Source organism: Scleropages formosus, chromosome 17 (assembly GCF_900964775.1).
Source record: "Scleropages formosus chromosome 17, fSclFor1.1, whole genome shotgun sequence".
Taxonomy (NCBI): Eukaryota; Metazoa; Chordata; class Actinopteri; order Osteoglossiformes; family Osteoglossidae; genus Scleropages; species Scleropages formosus.
The window spans coordinates 23939661-23962881 of record NC_041822.1 but is presented as its reverse complement, the minus strand read 5'-3'; the positions used below and the strand labels follow the sequence as shown (position 1 = coordinate 23962881).

The window sequence follows — 23221 nt, the reverse complement described above, 5'->3', positions numbered from 1 at the left end:
GATGGTCAGCCGGACACTCAGCATCTCCCCAGCCGAGGGGCACGTGACAAAATGACAAAAGTTACACATTTTTTGCAGATACAGTATTTTGTTCAGTTTATTTACTTAAATTTTTTTTTTCCATTTGCTTAATTTTACTTTAATTTGCTGCCTCGATTCAACTCACTTCCACAGTGCTTACAGATTGCGTTTGATGCTTCTGAGCGCTGGTGATCAATAACAAAGTGAGAAATGTTGTTTACGAGATGAACTGGTGAACGGGTCATCATTGAGTAGGAGTTTATTTGTATTTTCAGGTATTTGAGTTCAGTGTCAGTTTTAGTGTATGTTGAAGTTAAGAAGATACTGAATTTTCTAGTTATTCCTGTTCTGTAAAAATGCTAACTGTTTTTATTATAGGTACATTTAGCTATTTTTGAGAACACAAGTGCACATAAATTATGTATTGTCAAGCTTTTCTTGATTTTGACTCACCGAGTAGAAGTGACCTTGGAATCATGAACAAAATGAAGTGCAAACAAATTTCTGCTCCCAGTTGTGTTTGTAGGCTCTGAAGTCAATGTGTGTCCCTTGTTTTTGTTCCTTTTTATGTGTACATTTTTGTAGACCGTTAAACTTGTATCGATCTTTTTTCCTTTATAATGTATGGCATGGTGGCACAAAGAGTAGCGCTTCTGTCTCACAGCGCCTGGGTGGTGCGAGAGGATATGGTTCGATCCCTGCTCAGTCTGTGTGGAGTTCGCATGTCTTCTCCGTGTCTGTGTGGGTTTCCTCCCACAGTCCGAAGACATGCTGTTCAGGTTCACCCATAGTGTGTGAGTGACAGAGAGAGTGTGTTCCACTGATGTATGGATGAGTGATCCATTGTAAGTAGTGTGTCTAGCAGTGTAAATCACCACGGTGAATAAGGTGTATGGGCTGATAACACTACATAGTATCCCTTGTAAGTTGCTTTGGAGAAAAGCATCTGCTAAGTGCATAAATGTAAATATATATGACATACTGTGTGATTTAACAACAAAAATTGGCTTGTTGTGGAAAAGAGGCTTTTTGAATTGGGGGGATTTCAGCACCATGGACAGCCGCCCATGTGCCTCTCCATGGGGCCCCCCAGGTCGACACATCATCATGGGGTGGTTGGGGGACGGGGGGCAGTTTCGTGACACTTTGGCTCATGGTGCGAGTCCGTCTATCTGTGTTCCGCCTCCAGAGCCTCAAGCGCAGTTTGGAGCAGGCGCGCATGGAGGTCACCCAGGAGGATGGCAAGGCGCTGCAGCTGCTGCATGACATCCGGGAGCAGAGCAACAAGCTGCAGGAGATCAAGGAGCAGGTAGGGCTGTGGTGCCCCGACGTTCATCTCCATCATGGTGGTTTAGTGGTCCTCTCACTTCCCTACGCTCAGCAGCCCTGGATTGGCGAGCTTGGCCCCTGGTCTTCAGGACTTCACCCCCTTCTCAAGGTCCTACAGAATCACGCTCTCTCCTGGGCGGAGTGAACCGGCTTCTTTCCCTGAGGCACTCGATCAATATGGGCTGAATAAATTCCAAACACTCAGTCCGGAGAAGTACCTTAATGCCAGATTTCCTAGAATCGTGGTACCGTACATCCAGCCATGCAAACACTTCGGGGAAAGGAAGAGCAGCGAATTGCATGTCAAGCCAGCATCCGAATCTGTATATCTATATCGGGGTTACGAACTTATTTTTGTGTCGCGCAACAGTTTTGTGCCCTGCCTCCCCTGTTTGACAGGCCCTGTGTTGTGCGACGTGCTGCCAGCTGCCGCAGCAGTCTGACCTTTCCGTCTCAGGCACGCGGTCAGGAGAAAGCGGCCGAGGGCCTGCGTGGTGCGAGAACTGCTGTGTGCCATCCTGTGCCCTGTTAATTAACAGTGGAGCGGTGCACTGTTTCCGCTCCCCTACCCCACCGACGCCAACTGCATGTTATTAAACACCTCCGTGTTTCATCCGTGCCCAGTGCCAGGCTGTACAACACCAAGTCCAAGGCAAACAAAGCAGGATCTCATTTCCCGAGCTACGCTTTACAACGACTGGTGTGTTAGAGTCACTGGTCAGTAACATTATTCCAGCCTTGTTTTTCTGCGTGATCCGCTTGATTGTGTCATTCAGACACACTTCTTTCAGTGTTTTCAGCACAGTGGCACAGCAGGTAGCAGGTGCTTCACAGGTTCTGAGCTGTGGGTCTGGCCATTGGTTCAAATCTGATTTAGGCCATGTGGACTTTGCATGTCCTCCCATTGTTCAACTGCTTTCTCCCCAAGTGCTTTGGTTTCCTCCCATAGTCCAAAGACAGGAGTTTCAGGTGGTCTGGTGACTATGTTCATAGTGTGCTAGTGCAAGTGTGTGTGACTGCCTTCTGATGGACTGGCGACCTAGCCTCGCCCCCTGTGGGTCCGGGATAGACTCGTGACCACCACGATGGTGCGTTTCTTAAGACTGATGGATGTTTCTTGAGACACCAACGTTCTTGCTGAAGACACCTGAATCGTGCTTTGTGACTTTGTGCTCTTTGTGTCGATATTTATTGACTGTGTGACTGGGGGCCCTAAAGCACACTTCTTCTGTTAACCCCTCCATGCTACCCTCACCGTGCTTACCCCAATCCCACAGGAGTACCACGCCCAGTTAGAGGAGATGCGGGTGACCATCCGGCAGCTGGAGGAGAACTTGTCTGCCGCCCGACGCCGCAGCGACTTGTACGAGTCTGAGTTGAAGGAGTCCCGGCAGACGAGTGAGGAGCTCAAGAGGAAGGCCGCAGATTACCAGCAGAGGATCCAGAAGGTGCGGAGTTCATAGGGCTGTCTTGGCATGACCTCTTTGGACCCTGAGTAGTGGATGCAGCTTCTGACTGCTCCATTGCAGACCTGATCCAAGAATTTTGATATAAACTGATAATCTTCGAATACTGACCCTCGCAACTGTAAAATTTCTGTAAGACTTGTGGTATTGATGCAGTCTGTGGAAAGGTGGTTGAGTTGCCAAAGTTAATGATGCCGAGCTGGCACCAGCTCTGTTGACTCTGCTTCAAAACATTAGAAAGGGACAACTGGGCTCAAAAATGGGACTTTGGGAAAAGAGGTAAACAGAAGTGATAGTTTTTCCCTGCAATAAGTGATGATTGCCTTGTTTAACAGCTAATTGTGTTTTGTTTCAGTATGTGTCATCAAAGCCTTACATCAGCAAAGCCCGTTGAGTTGGTAACGTGTGTGTATGTGTGTGTCATCTACGTTGCCTCCCCCCACAAGGCCACCTCTCCCTACAGCAGACCACAGTGCTGCGAATCACCTGCCTGTCTTTCACTCTGTTTGCAGGCTAAAGAACAAGGCAAGGTCGAGGTCCAGGAGCTGCTCTCGAAGCTGGAGAAGGTGATGGCTGTAGACTGGGAAAGGCCAACAACTGGTGCTCATGTCATGAACTGGTCCCATGTGGCAGAATGGACAATGATGGCAGGGGTTTAAGATGGTTTGGTTTATGTAGTTCTCTTAACTTGGAGAGTAGTGAGATGAGGATGTGTTTGTGGTGGCAGATCTTTTCAGCTGGAGGGTCTCCTGCACTGTTTGGTGCGTTGTTCTTCAACTGTTTTGTAATGGCCTCAACAAACTTGTCTTTCAGACCAACGCAGAGCAGCAAGTAAAAATCCAGGAGCTTCAGGACAAACTGGCCAAGGTGACTTCCCGCTGTTACTCTGTCATTGGATCGGAACACCTGTAAAAAGTGTGTGACACCTTGTACTTTGATTAATTGATCAACTGATTGATTTTCCCTAAGTAAACTTCCAAATCAGTCACTAACCCAGTTTCTCTGAAAATGCAGGTTTCTCTCCCCATGGTGGGCAGGTGGTTGTGGTTGTTAGATTCCTTGATCAGATGAGTGAAGGCAGTTTTGACTCAATGTCTGATTGGTGGATGAATTAACTGACTTGCTGTTGGCTAGGCGGTTAAGGCCAGCACGGAGGCTACGGAGCTCCTGCAAAACGTCCGACAGGCCAAGGAACGTCTGGAGCGTGAACTGGAGCGTCTGCAAAACCGGGAGGACTCCAGTGAGAGTCTCCGTCGGAAGCTACGGGAGACCGAAGTAGGTTTGGCCACACCCATGTTCTTGACCACTCCCGTTTTGGCCACAGCCATTGGTTTGACCACACCCATGACCTTGGCCATGCCTGTTCATTTGACAGCTACCGCAAAAAAGTGAAATGCAGAAATTAAGTAGCATTTCCTGCTGAAGAAACAAGTAAATTAAAGCTTATTGCCATCATGATATACCATCAGTGCTATGTTTTCATTTGCAAATCTCATTAGTAATTATAATAAGCGCTTTAGAGTGTAAGAGTGCCTCAGTTTGTTCTTGTTTTTTCACATTTTCTGCCCAAAGGATTTTCACAGTTTTTTTCTTTCTCTATTTTTGGAATCTGAAGTAGCATCCCATCCCTCCATATTTAATGTAATCTCAGTTGTTGCTCACAGTTTTTAAAATGTTTTTTTTTTCATAAATGTGTTAAGATGAGTCACCTATGATTTTGTTGAGAAACAAATTTGTCCAGTGAGCTTATATATCTTATGGTGTGTGCGTGTGTGTGTGTGTGTGTGTGTGTGTGTGTGTGTGTGTGTGTGTGCGTGCGTGCGTGTGCGTGCGCTTTTTCAGGAAGGCAAGAAGACCTTGGAGAACCAGGTGAAGAGGCTGGAGATGGTGGAACGGAGGGAGAACAAGCTCAAAGAGGACATCCAGACCAAGTCCCAGCAGATACAGCAGATGGCTGATAAGATCCTGGTGAGAGATGATGGAGAGTGCCGTCGAAGTCTCCCGCCTCCCCGTACCACCTCCTCTCCACTTCCCAGATGATCGGTCTCTCGCTGGGGCAGAGGAGGAACGCGTGGGGTAGGATGGGAGGCAGATGCGCGACGCCCACTACCACACGCTGGAACCAGCAGGATCAGCCTCTGCTCCTAGCCCGCATGGCGCTGCTCCCTCCCTCTGTCCTCGGAACCCATGGTCAAATTGTCCCTGGTCCAAAAGCGACAGATTGCAAACACAGCCACTTTCCCTGCCTTTGGTGTGTGTGTATGTGTGACTGCTGGGGGGGGTCTGTCTCTATGCCAAGGGCAAGCGATGGGTATTGTTGTTTGTTTGTTGGCTTGTTTGTCGTGGCTAAACCTGTCCTCGCTGTTTCGATGGCGCTTCCCGTTGGGGTTTCTGCTGTGGTTCCCATGGCGGTTTACCGTGGCTGTTGCAGGAGCTGGAGGGTAGCTTGCGTCAGACCCAGGCTGCCGCCCAACGCACAGAGGCTCACCTGGTGCAGAAGGAACGGCTCTACGAGGACAAAATCAAGGTACAGGTGGTGCCTCCTGCAGGCTGAGCCTCACCCCTCCTCCAGTCCCATGCAGGTGCTGTGGTTTCCTACTTGTGTCGCACCCCACGTGTGCAGTCCGTCACCTGCATGCACAGCCTGACAGTGGAATCCCTATGCTGGAAACTCTAATTTTACACCACATTTTGCGCCCCGCCCCTTGTACCAGAAATATCGTCGATAAGTTTAGCGTCAGCATCGTCCTAAAATAACCTGGCTTGTTTAGAGCAGCATTTGTCTCAGAGTCGACGTGGTCCGGCATCACTGACGTTTGAGGATGGGGGTGGGCAAAAACACATTTAGCTGCAGCAGACACACTGCATGCGCAGCGCTGATCTGATCTGCGCAGTCAACCTACTGTTAACCACTTTATTTTCAAAAATATCCACACGCGCACTGGCGTTACCACAAGCCCCATTTCCTTACATGAAAAATATGTAGGAGCACTACGTTATCTCCAAGACAGAGCAGTATCTCCAAGGGCAAATATTACAACTGTTTGAGTGTTAATTTTGAAATGTAATTGCAGAAGGGGAAGGAAATGTTAAAGGAAATGAGTAAAGGTGGTAATTTGCAGACGTGTGTGGTTCTCCGAGGGCTTGTCGATGCTGCCCTTCCCTCTGTGCCCTTTCCCAGGTTCTGGAAGCCCAGATGAAGGCAGACTTGGCGGAAAAGGAGGCCCTGGAGTCCAAGCAGGCTGAGTATGAGGAAGAAGCTCTGGAGAAGGGCAAGGTCATCAGCGAGCAGAAGGCGGTGGGTGCAGCCGGACCTGGCGCCGTCCAACACGGCTCAGCTCTCCCCTGGGGTCCCTGGCTTTGGCGGCCCTAGAGTTCATCTTGAGTTCATGTCTTGAGCTGAAGAACATCTGGACTGGAAAGGAGTAAACTCTTTTCCTTCAGTACAGAGTTCATTTTCAGAGGCAGCAGGTGGTATGTTGGTTAGAGCATTTGCCCTTAGATCAAGGGACCGAATCCCACTTCCTGCTGTAGTATCTTTGATCAAGATATTTACCCTAAATTGATACAGGAAAAATTACCCTGCTGTATAAATGGGGAGAATCATTTCAGAAGAAGCTAAATGCTGTAAATGGCTTTGGCAAGAAGTGTGAGCTAAATGAATCAAATGAAATAAATAAATATAGTTATAAATTTTATTTTATGAATTTCTTAAAATAAATTGAGTAAATGAAAAATAGAAGTAAAAGGGTGGCAGCCCAGGGATTTTTTATATGGAGTAGCCTGAAGAGAAACATAGAGACCTCCTGTCATGTTCTCTTCAAAGGACAAAATTTATGAGCGGCATTATATTCGATTTGTGCCAAAAGATCACACCCACAGGCAGGCGCAGGAGTGTGTACCTCAACCTGTGTAACGTCACATCTGCAGTCGATTTCACTTCACAGGTCCAAGCAAGGAGATGCTGAGTTCATCTGTCGGGTTTACATCCCTCTTAATGTTATCCCGTTTGCACATAAAGAAATGCACAGTGAGAGAGAACATCCTGTCCTAGATATGTGATGTGATTTGGAGAAGGAGGCGTACATTGTTGATATGAACCAAAGTCCACCTCCTAAGTTAGAGGAGATGGACTATATGAAATATAAGTGTGTTTAAGCCTAAAGGTTGGCCACCTTCCTAATGGCTGTGCCGAAAAAAGTGAACTGCAAATTATCGAAGTCTGGCGGGGGACCAGTCGTCCTCCAAGTGCCTCTTCTCAATGTGTTAGTGAAATAACTTCTAGCCAAGATTCCTTCTTTGTGTCACTTGGATGAGAACTGTACCAGTCTCAGGAAGTCAGCGGGGGTGCGTTGTGTTTTCTGTGGGAACAGGATGTACTCAGTTTTTGAGGTATGAGCGTTATACTCGACATATTGTGAAACTGAATGCTGATTGGCTGAGACAGTAAGTCAAATAATACCACACAGACATGCTTTGTGGAGAGTCAGTCTTGGAGAAAGTCTATATTTTCACCACTGAGTGGAGAATCCATTTCTACAGTTGTGCTCCCGATCACATATCTTACCGATTTTTATGCTTCACATATGTACTTTTGACTTTGTAGAAACATACATTTTTACTTTTCAGCAGTCGGTTACATATACACTGGTTTCTTGTGTTCCAAATGGTCAAGTTGCATGTTTTGCAGTGTATATTTTCTAGTTTGTTTATTTTTACTTTAGTTTTCCCGAGCAAATTATTTTCTGAAATTCCCGTCAGTAGTGGAGGGAGTGCACGAGCCAAGCAGAACAGGCCCGTGAGATAGCATTAATTCAACTCACTGCTACGGTGTTTACAGCTCGTATCTGCTGCTCCTGAGTGTCGGTGATCAACAAGATGTGGAACATTGCGCATGTTTATGGGACGAATCGGTCAACGATCCGCAATCAATGAGAGACAAGAAAGTTCTACTTTCTCTTTCTCTTTAAATTAGATTCAAAGCAGTAGTAAAATAGCTGGAAGTTGTTAAAAAAACATTCATGCTTTATTTTAATATTCTTCACTAGATTTCATTTTTACATTTATATTTTATAGCTATCGCTGAGATTTTTACTGAACCATTGGTGGGGAAAAAAACTGAGGGACACCTGCATTACTTACTCATTGACGAAAATGGGTTGCGTGCTAAGCTCTGGTACCAGTTGTGTTTGGAAGCTGAGGAGCCAGTGCACATGCAAAACACTGGCTGTTTGTTACACACACGCACACACACACACACACACACACACACACACACATTGTCTGAACCCGCTTGTCCCATGCGAGGTCATGGCAAGCCGGAGCCTAACCTGACAACACAGGGCATAAGGCTGGAGGGGGAGGGGACACACCCAGGATGGGATGCTAGTCCGTCACAAGGCACCCTAAGCGGGGCTTGAACCTCAGACCCACCGGAGAGCAGAACCCGGTCAAACCCACTGTGCCCCCCTGGCTGTTTGTTATTATTATTTAATTTGGTTTTAATGAATATTTCGTAGTTGTAGTCTCAGTTGTACAGCTGGTTAAATTTCCAGAGCAAGCGAAATTAAGTCTCTTTCTCAGTATGTTCAAGGGTACAATACCAGGACCCTTCCTGAGACTTCCTCCAGGGGTCTGCAACCTTCAGGTTATAAGTGCATGTTCTTTATTACCTGCTGCCTCATTTGGACCAAAGCATATCAGATGACGGAGGGTTTCTCCATGTTTATGTCCTCATCGGGACCTGTGGTGAGCTGGGTTTGTGGAATCGGGCGAAAGTTAATGTTCCTCTAAATAGCTCTCTCTGGTCACGTTGTCTGATGAAGCTTATAGAGTGAAAAGACACCGGGGGCTTTCTGCATACCCGTTGGAGGTGTTCTGTTCCTGCGTTCAACCCTCCCACGTTGGTGTGGGTGTTCTGTGTGAAGAGGGAGAAATAGGAATGACTTAATTGGCTGTGACTAATTTGGGAGCAAAAATGAGTAAAATGTAAATGCAGAATGGAATTCTTCAGCTTCCCATTCAGGTGACTCCCATTTTTGTGGCAATGTGCATGTTTTCATTTGCAGCATTGGTGGGAGATCAGCCTTTTCCTTGACTGCCCACTGGAGCGTGAGAGATGGAAAAGTCGTCGTTATGTTCTATGCTTGTTTTCCAGACCATAAATGCCATGGACTCCAAGATGAAGAGTCTGGAACAAAGGATTGCAGAGCTATCAGAGGCAAACAAGCTGGCAGCCAACAGCAACATCTATACTCAGAAGAACATGTGAGTGCTGATGACTCACTCAAACCTGCTTTAGAGTTGGGTTGGGTGTTTTTGGTCCGGCTGTCCACTCTATCTATACCTCTTGCTTTCTAAAGATTTTGTATATAGAATCCCTACACTTGGGTCTCTCTCGTCTTCCAAGTCATGGTTCTACTTCTTGGATTTGTCAGCGTTTGCCCTTCTGTTGCTGTTTGTTGGAATCCTCAGGAAAGCCCAAGAGGAGATGATCTCAGAGTTAAGGCAGCAGAAGTTCTACCTAGAGTCACAGGCAGGCAAGCTAGAGGCACAGAATGCCAAACTGGAGGAGCACCTGGAGAAGATGAGCCAGCAGGAGCAAAGCAACAAGACCCGTCTCCTGGAGCTGGAGACTCGGCTGAGGGAGGTGCGGTCACTGGAACGTGGGAGCTGGGAACGTGGACGAAAAGATGTGCGTATGAGGTGGATGCCCTTTCCCTCTTTTGGCAGATGGGTCTGGAGCATGAGGAGCAGAAGTTGGAGATCAAGCGACAGGTGACGGAGCTAACGTTGTCTCTGCAAGAGCGCGAGTCTCAGATCAGTGCGCTGCAGGCAGCACGTAGTGCCCTGGAGAGTCAGCTTCAGCAAGCCAAGACCGAGCTGGAGGAGACCACCGCTGAGGCTGAGGAGGAGATTACTGCGCTCAGGGTGAGGCCTCACACTGCTCTGTACTGCTCTGACACCACAGGAGTTTCTACAAATCCTCACCATCACACTTGTCAGTGCTGGAGTATCTGTATAAAATCTTACAGAAACTGCAGATATTTTTCAGTTTGTTTACTGATTATTTTAATGACATTATTTTACTTGTGTGGGGTGCGGTGGCGCAGTGGGTTGGACCACAGTCCTGCTCTCCGCTGGGTCTGGGGTTCGAGTCCCGCTTGGGGTGCCTTGAGACGGACTGGCGTCCCGTTCTGGGTGTGTCTCCTCCCCCTCCGGCCTTACGCCCTGTGTTGCCGGGTTAGGCTCCGGTTCCCCGTGACCTCGTATGGGACAAGCGGTTCTGGAGATGTGTGTATTTTATTAGTTTTTTTTTTAAATTTCTCTTAGTTCTGCTGCAAACGCAACCAGTGTTTACCTTGCCAGTCAATAGGTGGCAGTAAGGAGCATCCATACAGGGTACAAGTGTGGGACCAGCTTATGTCTTGTGTTCCTCAGGGTTTTTTTTTTTTTTAAAGCTACACTCAAAATTTTCACTGCACCAAAGCAGCAAATACATTATTAACTGTTTACAGTGGCATCACTAGGACTGATGTCACCCAGTGCGGTAACTCATGGTCACCCCCACCCCCCCATGGACCTCCTCCCGTACCAGACCATACAGAATCATTAATAATGTTTTTTCTACTTCTGTTACTGGTAAACAGTAATTCCCCTATATCACTGAATGTCATGGCAATAGTAGTGATGTAAACAACTAACAAAATTAAAATGACACCTTTAAATTACAAAAATCATACGCACAGCCTAAATGTATTTACATTTACATCGTTTCATGTGATTAAAGTGACAATTTGGTGGGAAAACAATAGAATTCCAAGTAAAAACATTTTAAGAACTACATCAAAATTGTTTATTTTAACGTTATTGATACAGGTTCACAAATACTAATGACCACAACATTGTAGCTAAAACACCAGAAAATGTGACAAAATCAGCGCCTATGAAAACAGCGGTGGCGACGAAAACAAGAGCGTGTTTTGTAGCGTGTGGAGACGAGCCCACATGATCCGAAGCGTCACTGTAATTGTAATTGTATTGTAATTGGGTGGTAATGAGAGCTCTGAGCGGAGCGCATTGGAAGGTTCGAAAAGTAAAAGAGTCTTACCCTTGTAGGTATATTGATACATGTAAACTGGGCTTTATTACAAGAAATGTTTCTGTTCATATAACTAAGCACAGGTTTATGTTTATACAAAATAATACATTCCTGCTGAAATGCTGCACAAAAATATTATAGGCAGTTATTTTGGTGTCACCCCCTCTGATGGTGTCACCCGGTGCGGTCCACACTCCCTGCACCTCCCAGTGATGCCACTGATTGATTGAAACTTGTGCAACTTAAAAGTGCCTTTGGATTTAGAAACTGTGGTTACAAACAGATCTCTGGTCCCGGTTGTGTTTGTAAGTTGAGGAGTCACTGTATAAACAAAAAGTAATTACAATGGTAGTGTACAGGAGAGTCCATGGCATTTCTAATAGAAAAGGTTACCGGCTCTTCACGCACACTGATGTCTATGACAGTGTTTCCTGGTCGAACCAGTGACCATTATTGCAGTCGACCGCTACTGACTGCTTAACTCGGAACGTGTTGATCTTTCCCTTCGACAGGCTCACCGGGATGAGATTCAGCGCAAGTTTGACGCTCTGAGGGACAGCTGTGCGGTACGTTACCACTTCCCGTCCACCTTATGTGATGTAGCGCTTACTGTAGTATAAGGGTGTAAAATCAAAGAACGTGATTTATTTTAGTAGAAATGAAATTCCTTCACTTCTCTCTCCTAAAATCTGTTGAGAAACCATGTTTTACAGTACTCTGGTAAACTCGTTGCTGTAGCACTCATTCTAATGTAAAGAGCAAACGGGAGAAATGTTTCATTGATGGCGCGCAGTAAAAAGTGGCGCTGAGTGTAGCATACCTGTAATGCGGCACGAAACCTCATTCATCAGAAAGTCACCGATCTGGCCATGCGGACACTGCTTCTCATCTCTGTTCTAGCCGAAAAACAATGCTGTCATGCCGGTGTAGTGTTTGTTGCTTCACAGGCCCACAGTCGGTTGTGTTCAGTGCTGTCGAGTGTTTGCTGCTGTGACAAGTTCAAGATACCAGCCGCAAGGGGTTTGGAGGAAGGACAGAGAGACAGAGGAGCACGGCTTAGAACAAGAACAAATATGGTCATACAGATCCAGCACAGCTCTACATGGTCCTACAGGAACTGTTATGGTCCTACATGGTCCTACGGCATACAAGATGATCCTACAAGATCCAGCATGGTCCCGCATTGTCTGACAGGGTCCAGTATGGTCCTATGTAGCTCTACAGTGTCTGCCATGGTCCTACATGCAGCATAGTTCTATGTGGTCATATAGGATCTGACATGGCCCTACATGGTCCTACAAGATCCACTACAGCTCTACATGGTCCTACAGGATCCAACATGGCCCTTACAAGGTTCTACATGGTCCTACTGGATCCCACACAGTTCACTCTCTTTCACCTCCCCCTCTTCGCATTACCGCTCTGTCACACTTTTCATATATATAGTCACTGCTTACTGTAGGACTAATCTAAACCACGTTTCTTGCTCAGGTATGACACAAGTGAGCATCTCCTGGCTTTTGAACTAGCAACCTTCTGAGCTCAGCATCAGCAAGATTTTTCTTTTTCTTTCTTTCTTTCTTTCTTTCTTTCTTTCTTTCTTTGCAGACTCTTTCATCCCGAGTGGCTTAGTCTTACCTGTGATGGGACAGTTACACAAACATGAGACCTTTCAGACCCCCAACAGTCCATACTTAGTTCTGATCGTCCTTGAATGAATCTAAGGACCATCGTCTGCCGAGGCTAGCTTTGCCGCTTGTCCCTGTCGTCCCATCTCCTGTTGACCTCACACCTCACATGCCGCTGAGGTCCTGCTATTGTTACTCTCCGTTTGCATTGTAGATGCCTTCATGGGGCCTGAGTCATGTTCCTGAGTATTGCAGAACACCAGTCAGGAATTATATCTGGCTGAAGGGCGTAGGACTCAAGCACTGTTGTCTCCAAGGCTTAAAACCCACAACGCCCCCACCCAGCTCTACATTGTTGCTGTAGAAACCTCTATCCTATTTAACCTTTTCTTGAAAATGTAAAAAGAAGCACATGAGCTGATCTGAGGTTTTCCCAGGATTCGTGTTCATTGTGAAACACGAGAAGACAACATTTTTACAAGTCCTCTGGAGTAAAAGCCCTTTAGCCTAGAAGGCCAGTAAAGCATGTTGCAGGTCGCTGGAGGGGCCGTCTTGGAACATGGTCTGTCTCCATCGAGCGCCACCCCCTCTCTGGGTGAAATGGCCTCTGTGAATCAGGTACAGATGGGGAGAAAAAGGAGGAGCTTGCATTTGGAATATTCTCATGGGTTTCATCACCTTGGTGATTTTTAAGTCCATGCTGATCCTCAAGCACAAGTTTGTCTCTCATAACTCAGTATTAAACAGGGTGTTAAAGTGTGATTACCAAGTAATGTCCTTCACTTTGTTTAAATGCTTTGCAGAGTGAGGGAAAGAAATAGAATGTCCAGGAAGTTCATGATGGTTTTATACTTTAATGAGCACAGGGTTCTTCCACTGCCTCTTGACATTAATATTCATCTGATGGGACTTGGTGAATGTAGGCTATTGTAGCAGCCGCTTTATCAAGCTCAAAAGCCTGAAATACACTGAGGCAGTTTGTGTTGTCACACCTCGGTGAGAAGGCGCTCCTGTCATTGTCCTGCAGGTGATCACTGATCTGGAAGAGCAGCTCACGCAGCTCACCCAGGACAACGCTGAGCTGAACCGGCAGAACTTCTACTTGTCCAAGCAGCTGGATGAGGCGTCGGACGAGAACGAGGACCGCCTGCAGCTGAGCCAGGACGTCGACCGGCTGCGCAGGGAGGTGGCCGACAGGGAGATGCACCTCAACAACCAAAAACAAGTAAACATTTCACATTTATTTATTTAGCAGACACTGTCCTTCAGTTCAACTTCCAGTAAACTCAGTGTAGTGTTATCAGCCCACACACAATCACTGTGGTGACTTACACTGTTAGATACACTACTTACAATGGGTCACTCATCCATACATCAGTGGAACACACTGTCTCTGTCACTCACACACTATGGGTGAACCTTAACAGCATGTCTTTGGACTGTGGGAGGAAACAGAGCAAACCCATGCAGACACAGGGAGAACATGCAAACTCCACACAAACTGAGCAGGGATCGAACCCATGTCCTCTCGCACCACCGACACGCTGTGAGACAGCAGTGCTACTCGCTGTGCCACCATAGACACTCACCTTGATAGGCAGAAATAGGTCCGTCACACCGAAGCAGCTTCAACTAGCCCCCCGCTGGCCTCTATAGGCTGAATCAGGTGTACATTTACCTCCATAATCATAAAGAGCTGCATCACACAATTGACTGAGGGGAAACGAGGACATCTGTACCTTAGCAACCGGAAACAAGGGCACCAGCGGTACAGTGTGTCTCCACATCCAGGAACAGGTACATGTGTGAAGAGAAGAGATGGAGACACCATACACTCCTGATTACTACTAATATGAGAAATGCAAACATCATACACTGAGTTTACAGTCATTTATTTATTCACCTACAGTGTTAAGCTACTTACACTGATTTACCCAATTATACAGCATGGTAATTTTTACTGTATCAGTTCAGGGTAAGTACCTTGATCAAGGGTACTGCAGTGGGGGTGGGATTCAAACCTACAGCTTCTGAGTCCAAAGGCAGCAGCTCTGACCACTGCGCCCCCTGCTGCAGCCCCAAGTAAGAACTAATGGGATTAACACGAGCACGACACACTCCTCACTAACGAGTGACAACCACACGACACACTCCTCAGTCACGAGTGACATGACAAACACAAACACCATGCCCTCCTTAGGTGTTGAGACTCAAACGTGTGGCAAATCTCAGTCACCAGTTCTGCTCTGAAATCAGAGAAAAGCCTGCAAATTGTGGTTCAAAGCCCACCGAGGGCTGCGTTTGCCTTCCCTGTCTTATGAAGTGGATGTGGAGACGGGCTGCGCTCGGCGCTGCATCCCGGTGGGAGGAGGAGCACGTGGGCGTCGCAGAGTCACGCTGCCTCTTGCTCCGCATGGTTGTGTAACGCGGCCTGCTGGTCTCAAGGAAGGGGATTAAACGGAGGGTGGCAGCGCGGTGTCTTACACGGTACCACGTCGACTCCCAGGTTGGTGCCCGCCAGTGCGTGGACTTCAAAGTGCGTGCGGCGGCTATACAGGGAGCCACCGAGCTCTGTTCCCCAGTTCCTCTGCAGCAAGTGTGAGACTTTGAGCCAGTTGGGAGCAAACTGCCTCCCGCCATGTGTGTATCGACTTGTGACGAGAATAGAAACGAGCAGAACTGGACCGTTCCGAAACACGTATTGTCATTTTACATTCATTTCGTGATTATGGGAATATTATGAAATTGATTCCTTAGTCCCATTTGGAGGTCTGCGGATTCCGAATACTTCTGGAGCTCAGATTCCTCCTCCTCCTCCCTTATTCCCTGGGATCGGATGAGTTGGCGATGCGCTGGAAGGGCCTGCAGCCCTGCGACCTTCGTACCTGCACGGTGCACCTCTCAGCAGTTGATCTCACGTTGTAAAACCTCATCAGGCGACCCAGTTGCTCAGTCACGACTCTGTAGACCCAAGTGTTCAGAGCGCACTCACTCCAGATTGGATAATTGCATCTGAAACAGTCAAGCTTTGGTAGGCGTTCGTAAAATTGGCAGGAATAATAATGGTAAAAAGCCGGCGGAGAAACATCAGGGTTACGGCCAGACAACTGTTAGCGCTTCGTTCCATAATTCGACTGTGCTCCATGAGATGAGTTAACACTTAATAGTTTGTTGTGCGCAACGTGACTGAACAACGCCCCTCCCCCCCACCTCCTGCTTCAACAACGAAAGCATGAATAAGGTCAGCTTTTCAAGGTTCAGTTGTGGGGAGGAGTGATGCGGATGGACTGAGTTGAACTTAGCTGCACTGGGGGGCCCTTACGTGACGGAAAGTCCCGGACTCCAGTTGGGTCTTAGTACCAGACCTCTCGTTCTATGAATAACTTTATCACAAATGTTGGCTTCAATAATCGAAACATTTCTGGACCCTTTTCTGTGCCCTTTTGTACCAGATACTGTTGGCTGCTTGACCCAATGGCAAACTTTCGGCCATTGTTTGAACTTTTGCTAAATCACTTTGTGAACTGATCAGCCAAGAATACAGCAGGAGATCATTGAAAGGATTCAATAAAATCTGGCTTTTCAACTCACAAGTGCAGCTGGCAGTGGAATTTTGTTAATATCTTGTTTGACTACCACGATACTGCGAGTTGGGAATGCATCTATTATACATAGTTGGATTATGGGAAAATTGTAAAGTGTTCAACCACTGGGGGGACTTATGGGGAAAATAATGGGGTGACAGTGTTTCCCAGGGAGAAAAAAAAAAAGCCTGGGGGTGCTAAGCAAGCTGGGGAGGCTGCTTTGGTGTGCAGATCCTTGAGGAAACAGGGTCCTTGGACCGAGAGCATTATTTCATTTCCTTGTGTGCCAGTGTTCTAATAAAACGTTCATTATGAACGCTGCCTGTGCGTCCTTCTTCACCTCATCCAAACCCAGGGCGCCACAATATGTTTACTGCAATTCACAATCAATAAAAACTTAATACACATGTCCTTTCATGTATTTACAAGTTAGATATAGCAGAGATTTTTACACAACCTATCGTAAATAAAAATATTTCAAAACCTTTATATGTTCTTGTTTTTGTTAGCTGTGAGCTACATTTAAAACTACTGAAAATAGAAATATGTTGTCTCCACAAGCTCATTTTTAATTCCAGTTTTTGGCCAATTCATCCTATAAATGTCTGCAATATTCCTAATCTTGTTATTGATCACTAACACTCAGGAACACCAAACATGAGCTGCGAACACTGTGGATGTAAGTTGGGTTAAGGTGGTGCCTGTGTTTTGTGTGCTCTTTACTGCCATCTATGGCCTGGTTGGGTAAATATGGGTCATGGTGTTTCTACAACAAAGAAAGTTTAGAAAATAATTGAAGATAACGCAATTACAGAAAATATGTAAACAACAAATATAAGTATCAAGTCAGTATATTTACAGTGTCAGTTGTGCAGGTTTAGATGTGTATTTGAAGTCAACTACCTGACGTGACAAGGTGGAGTTGGTGCCGTGGCGAAATTAACTAAATGTCTCCTAATGTCAGAGAGTCTAGCTGAATTATAATTTTAAGTTGGAGATGATTTTAAAGCCCATATTTTTATGAATGATTTATAATGTTGATGAATGATGCAGTGTTTAAACCATTTGATTAGATTAGATATTAATAGTGCGGTGTGCCGAACCCATTTGTTGCAGATTATAAATATGAATCACGGTCATACTTGCGTGTTTCATGCTTGGCATGTTCTCTTTCAGTTACTGCCTGTTATGTAAGGACACGTCAGATATACTGACAGGTTATAAAGTTTTTCATAACCAAAAATTAAATTAGTTTTTTTTTTTTATTATTAATGAAGAGGATTATACAACAAAAGTTTCCAAATATGGGTACCACTCTGATTTTTACTCTCTCATAATGATTATTGCTGTTGGCCTATAGTGTATATATAAATCTTTCCAGTAAAATACTGTGCTATACTGCCCCATCTCCATAGAACATTGAGACCTTGAAGACCACATGCACCATGCTGGAGGAGCAGGTGCTGGAGCTGGAGACCCTGAACGACGAGCTCCTGGAGAAGGAGCGGCAGTGGGAGGCATGGCGGAGTGCCCTGGAGGATGAGAAGAACCAGGCAGAGAGGAGGGCCCGGGACCTGCAAAGGCTGCTGGACACTGAGAAGCAGAACAGGTGATGTTCTCTCTCTCTCTCTCACTCACACACACACAAAACATCAATCAGCCAGTTAAACACATTTCCTTCACCTCCAGGAGAACCACACACACTAAGGCAAGTGCACCATGACCAAACACCCACCTTTTTGGCTACACCTGGTCAGGTGATACCTGCTGCCTTCAGGTCCACTCTTCCTCTCTGTGCACCAGGCTGCGTGCCGACCAGCGCAGTACTGAGTCCCGCCAGGCGGTGGAGCTGGCAGTCAAAGAACACAAGGCGGAGATCCTGGCCCTGCAGCAGGCCCTGAAGGAGCAGAGGCTGAAGGCCGAGAGCCTCTCGGACACAGTGAGCGTCCCCTCTCTCTCTCTGCCAAAGCGCTGGAACTCTCTGGAACATCAGTGTAGATAAGTGACAGGACGAAAACAATACAAATACTGTGAATATGAGAAATAAAGAGAATACATGGTAAAGATGACCTTTGTGACCCCCTGCTCCTCTCTGAAGCTCAATGACCTGGAGAAGAAGCACGCCATGCTGGAGATGAACGCCCGCAGCCTGCAGCAGAAGTTGGAGACGGAACGCGAACTGAAGCAGAGGCTGTTGGATGAGGTACAAGACCATTGCTAAGGAGGGGGGCGGTTGGGACTAGAGATAGGGCTGAAGGGCAAAGAGAGGGCAGAGCCTGAGGGTAAAGGGAGGGGATGGGGAGGAGTCAATAGGCTAAAGGAAGAGAATGGGGAGGAGTCAAGGGGTTAAAGGGAGGAGACTGGGTGGAGACTAGTGCTAAAGGGAGGAGACTGAGGGGCTAACTGGAGAAGAGAGGGCAGAGCCTCTGACTAAAGGGAGGTGAAGGATTCAAGAGCCTAAGGAAAAAAAAAGAAATAAATCAGAATGAGCTTTATTGCCAAGTATGTTCACACATACAAGGAATTTGTCTTGGTGACAGAAACTTTCACAGCACAGACAGAATGACAGTGACAAGACACAGATGAAAAGATAGAATATGTGAAAAAGATTTAAAAAAATATTAAAAAAATATAAAGTACACAATATACAAAAAATAGTCACTAGACATTATATGTATGTACAGGTATGTTCTATACAAATGCAAGGGAATGTGAGTAAGAGATATGATGTGATAAATAGATATAATTATAAATATAAATAGTGTTGTGTATTGCACTGGTTTACTCTCTAGGGGGGATTTAGCTGTTCATAAGGTAGATGGCCTGAGGAAAGAAACTTTTCTTGTGCCTGGCTGTCCTGGTGCTCAGCGCTCTGTAGCGCCAGAGAAGGAAAAGAGAGGAGACTGAGGAGCTAAAGGTAGAGGATGGAGAAGAATCTAGTGGCTGAAGGGCAGCGATTAGGTGGAAGCTGAAGCTGACTTGTGGAACTCTGTACCTAAGTTTAATTCCCCTCTATTATTTGTGCCAATTAGGAGCCTGTAAAAACAGAAAGAGCTGTAGTGTGTTGAAGAGTTGTAGACTCTTGTTGCAGTCAGTGTTGTTGAATTGCACCTTATAATCTTTTTTAGTAACTGTCTGTCTGAACAGGGCTGCAGAGACCCAGATCTTGTCCTGGGAAGCAAATGACGCGAGTTTGATTACACTCGTGATGGAACCCCGGTCCACTGCAGGACACACAGAATCTGGTTTGCTCATGCAGTTTAGATTCTCAGAGCTGTCAGTACAGGCTGTGGGAGGAAACCAGAACATCCAAAGATCCTTCAAAGTCACACATACAGATCTGGGGTTTCACTTCAACCCACAGCCCTGGAGCCACTGGGGTGCAAACTTCCTCAGCTCCTATTAATCAGTTATAATGCTGCTAAGAGTTGTGCCAATGGTAATAATGTTACTATCAGCCACGGGACCTGGCGCATCAGTGATCAGAGCGGAGCTGGGTGCTCAAGGTTAAATGGCGGCTAACCTGTACATTGCCTACTCAGCAAAGCAAGCTGCAACAGCAGATGGACATGCAGAAGGCACACATCTTCCGGCTGACGCAGGGCCTGCAGGACGCTCTGGATCAGACAGATCTTCTGAAAACGGAGCGCACCGACCTGGAGTACCAGCTGGAAAACATCCAGGTGCGAACCCTAGGAGCCCGGTTCCGTTAGTTTAGCATTTGGTCCATGAGGACTAATCTCTTGTGTTTATTTTTTTACTTGAAAGTCAAGGAAATAAAAGAGCAAACCTATAGCTAGAAATAAGATGACATGACTCCTGTTTAAATAAACCTGATTCCCATGCAGGCCCAGATTTCCCCCACATTGTCACACGTGTGATTACCGTGGTACCCCACTCAGATTGCCCACAGCTGTCAAATTACCCCCTAGGGGTCTGAATTACCCCAACAGAATTATATTGCCCCAACACAGCATAGATTATCCAGCACAGGCCAAAGAATCTGAATCAAGGTTCAGATTTGCCACACTCCTGAGATTTGAGTTTGAGTTTAGAATTCTTTTCTTTTCTTTGATTTCTCCTCCGTTTTGCTGCAATCGAATCATCTTCAGCTGTTTTCCTACCTTGTGTTTGGAGGCCCAGCCCACATGTGCATTCACAGCACTGGGGATGTGTTCTCATAAAGCTGATAGTGTGGTGGTTACAGCTGGTGCCTTCTGACCCAAAGACTACAAGTTCAAATCCCACCTCTGGCTGTAGTACCCCTGAGCAAGGTACATAAACTAAATTGCTCCGGTAAAAATTATCCAGATGTGTAAATGGGTGAATAATTGTAGGTGCATCGACAAGTGCAGGTCACTTTTGAGAAAAGCATCAGCTACATGTATAAATGTAGTAAAAGTACTCATACAGTACCCCGGCTTCTCATTTTACAAGCACAACTGGGACCCTTGACTCTTCATAACTCGCGTTGTTTGTAACTCCAAAGTCAACTTTGCCACTAAATTGCAGTCAGTAAAGGCGTAATAATACAGATGTCTCCTAATGTGTACCAGGTTAAGTTCAGAAAAAATTGGATGCAGTTGTAATAAATATTACTCTGCTGTATAAATGGATAAATAGTTATAAGTATCTTAATATCACAAACTCATAACTGTAATTAAATTTGGAGGAAGTTCAGGTTCATGAATACATATAACTCGTTGCAGACGCTACACGATTTTTTACTGCTTTAACAATCTCAGATATGGCTCAAATGAACACAAAATACTTAGCACTCACTGTGTTTTATTAAATTGGAGCTACATTAAAACTCTTTTTAAATTACTGAAATTACTTAATTACATTAACCTGTGCACTGTTCCTTTTCTTGGCATTTATCACCTATACTCAGGAGAACCAGAAACGAGCTGTAAACACTGTAGAAGTGAGTTGAATTAGGGCAGCGACACACTTCTGTGTTGTGTGAATGTGCTGTACTGCCCCCTAGAGGCTGAGCAGACACATGGCATCCCGCTCTGACTCCACTACAGAGGGAAATTTTAGCGTACAGATAGGTGAATAAAATGCAATTAAAAATAAATCATCTGGAGAATGTTTGTATCTCCAGAGATCTGAAACGCAAGGAGTCAGTGTACACACACCTGTCAGATGGCGATTATTTATCACATTCTCTTAAAAATCGACTGACCTGGATGACAGTTAGATCTCAGGGTATTAATTTACATGAATTTTCATGCTCTTATTATCCCACTGAGACAAAATGAGATGCAGCAATAAAAGCCAGCGATCGACCTAAGGCTGCACAGCTCCACCCGCAGGCACCTCCACACCACTACAGCAAAGTGTTTCACATGGAAAGGTTGTGATTTAATTGTTTAAGTTTGTGATTCTTTCCAAGACCCCCCCCCCCCCCACTTTTTTTCCCCCCACTGGTTTTTGAATGTGTCCCAAATCCTGCGTCTGCAGTTCCAGGTAACGTTCGGTCTTCTCGGATGTCCAGTATCACCAGCCTTCGTCACACAGCAAGAACAATGCGCTCGTACAAGAAGTGTAGTTTCTAAATGGAAAGTCTATCCATTCCTCACGTAACTGTTTAATGTGAAGATCAGCACACGCTAAGCAGCACTTTGGCGTGCTGAAATGATTTAGCACTGCAATGTTGTGATTAAATGTAATCTTAGAGCCATTTTAATTGCTCTATTTAATGAATTGGAAGGCTGTTCTGCGGTTCGGGGACAATCAGATGTTCCAATTCAATGGCCATGAAGTGCAAAACATTTATAATTACCAAGGAACAGCAAATCAGTCACAATTTCTGACGTTAACACGTCCGACTTGCTGTGCCGTCACGCCAGTGTAGAAATGTCATTAATTTAGCCTGCACCTGTATGGTGATTATTTCTCCTTGTCCCTCTGCAGTCATTAAGGAGTATTTTCTATTAAAGAAAAAAATCCACTGTACAGAGAAACTGTTTACATGGCACAAAATCACAGCTCTGGTAAAGGGCACATTCTAAAGCTCTTTTTTTAAAATTGTCATGGGGGGGCAACGGAATGTCAGGGATGACTTGCAAGCTTTGTGGTGGTGGAGGGATGAGGTTTGCTTTATGTGCCAAGGACCTAATGGACCGTCAGTCCCAAGCGCAGTACTGGGCACCAGTGTGAGCCCCCGTCACCTTGTCTGCCCCCCTTGTACTCTTACACAGTCACATTTAACGCAGGATTTACTCTCTAGCCCAAAGCTGAAGCCCGTTGTACCATGTAAACAGTGTCCCTGTTAAAAATGTCCTGCAGCATGTTGTTGACCTGTCTGGAGGGTAAAATAAAAACCTGCCTGAGATTTCTCACTTGCTAATCCCAGACTAGCCGCCGGCTTCCCCCACAGGCGGCGTACTCCCACGAGAAGGTCAAGATGGAGGGCACGATATCGCAGCAAACCAAGCTCATCGACTTCTTGCAGGCTAAGATGGACCAGCCGCTGAAAAAGAAGAAGGTAAGAGCATGCTTCCCTCAAGCACCTCTTGTGTTCTGCAGCTATCAGAGCGGGTCTGAATGTGGCCGATGGGGTCCCGGCCGGGGCTTCGAGTTGCCTCGAAGAGTACGGGAGATGTGGTACTTTGGCTGATGTAGGACATTGACAGCAAACAGCTTTCTCCATCTAATCAAAGAACCAGAGCAGTCTGACCTGCTTTACCTCTGCTAAGTGGGTGTCAACGATGGATGAAACATCTGCTCTCCACGATGTGTCCTTTTTCTGCCAGGAATTTTGGTATCAGGTTCCAAATTTCATGACAAAGATGGATCGTTTATGGGTCTTCCACATGGTTCAAGACAGTGCTTCCCAAACCTGGTGAACCCTCTGTCTCCGTTGCAGAGCATCTTCGGGCGGCGCCGGGAAGACCTCATGGGGGGTGCTGGGTCCCAATCGCAGGCGCCGGTGCCAAGCCAAGCCCAGGCGCCCGTGCAGTACAGCGACATGAAGGTGGCCCTGGACAAGGAGCGCGCTCGCTGCTCCGAGCTCGAGGAGGCGCTGCAGAAGATGCGTATAGAGCTGCGCTCCCTCAGGGAAGAGGGTGTGTGTTCACGCAG

The 23221-nt window shown here is 46.2% G+C and overlaps 1 protein-coding gene across 9 annotated transcripts in view; it reads left to right on the top strand.

Annotated features, from left to right (window-relative positions):
* citb (citron rho-interacting serine/threonine kinase b) overlaps window positions 1-23221 on the top strand; it is a 59762-nt gene that overhangs the window by 19920 nt on the left and 16621 nt on the right. For 6 of the 9 annotated variants that reach the window (XM_029259480.1, XM_029259481.1, XM_029259478.1 and 3 more), the window contains exons 4-22: window positions 1211-1330; window positions 2628-2798; window positions 3329-3382; window positions 3630-3683; window positions 3951-4091; window positions 4659-4784; window positions 5248-5343; window positions 5998-6114; window positions 8974-9083; window positions 9291-9465; window positions 9549-9746; window positions 11430-11483; window positions 13573-13770; window positions 17545-17738; window positions 17933-18068; window positions 18228-18332; window positions 19672-19812; window positions 22494-22625; window positions 23007-23205. In XM_029259480.1, the coding sequence (XP_029115313.1) occupies window positions 1211-1330; window positions 2628-2798; window positions 3329-3382; window positions 3630-3683; window positions 3951-4091; window positions 4659-4784; window positions 5248-5343; window positions 5998-6114; window positions 8974-9083; window positions 9291-9465; window positions 9549-9746; window positions 11430-11483; window positions 13573-13770; window positions 17545-17738; window positions 17933-18068; window positions 18228-18332; window positions 19672-19812; window positions 22494-22625; window positions 23007-23205 (2521 nt within the window). The remainder of the gene's footprint in view (window positions 1-1210; window positions 1331-2627; window positions 2799-3328; window positions 3383-3629; window positions 3684-3950; window positions 4092-4658; window positions 4785-5247; window positions 5344-5997; window positions 6115-8973; window positions 9084-9290; window positions 9466-9548; window positions 9747-11429; window positions 11484-13572; window positions 13771-17544; window positions 17739-17932; window positions 18069-18227; window positions 18333-19671; window positions 19813-22493; window positions 22626-23006; window positions 23206-23221) is intronic. The other 3 variants (XM_029259483.1, XM_029259482.1, XM_029259479.1) reach the window with 1 other exon arrangement.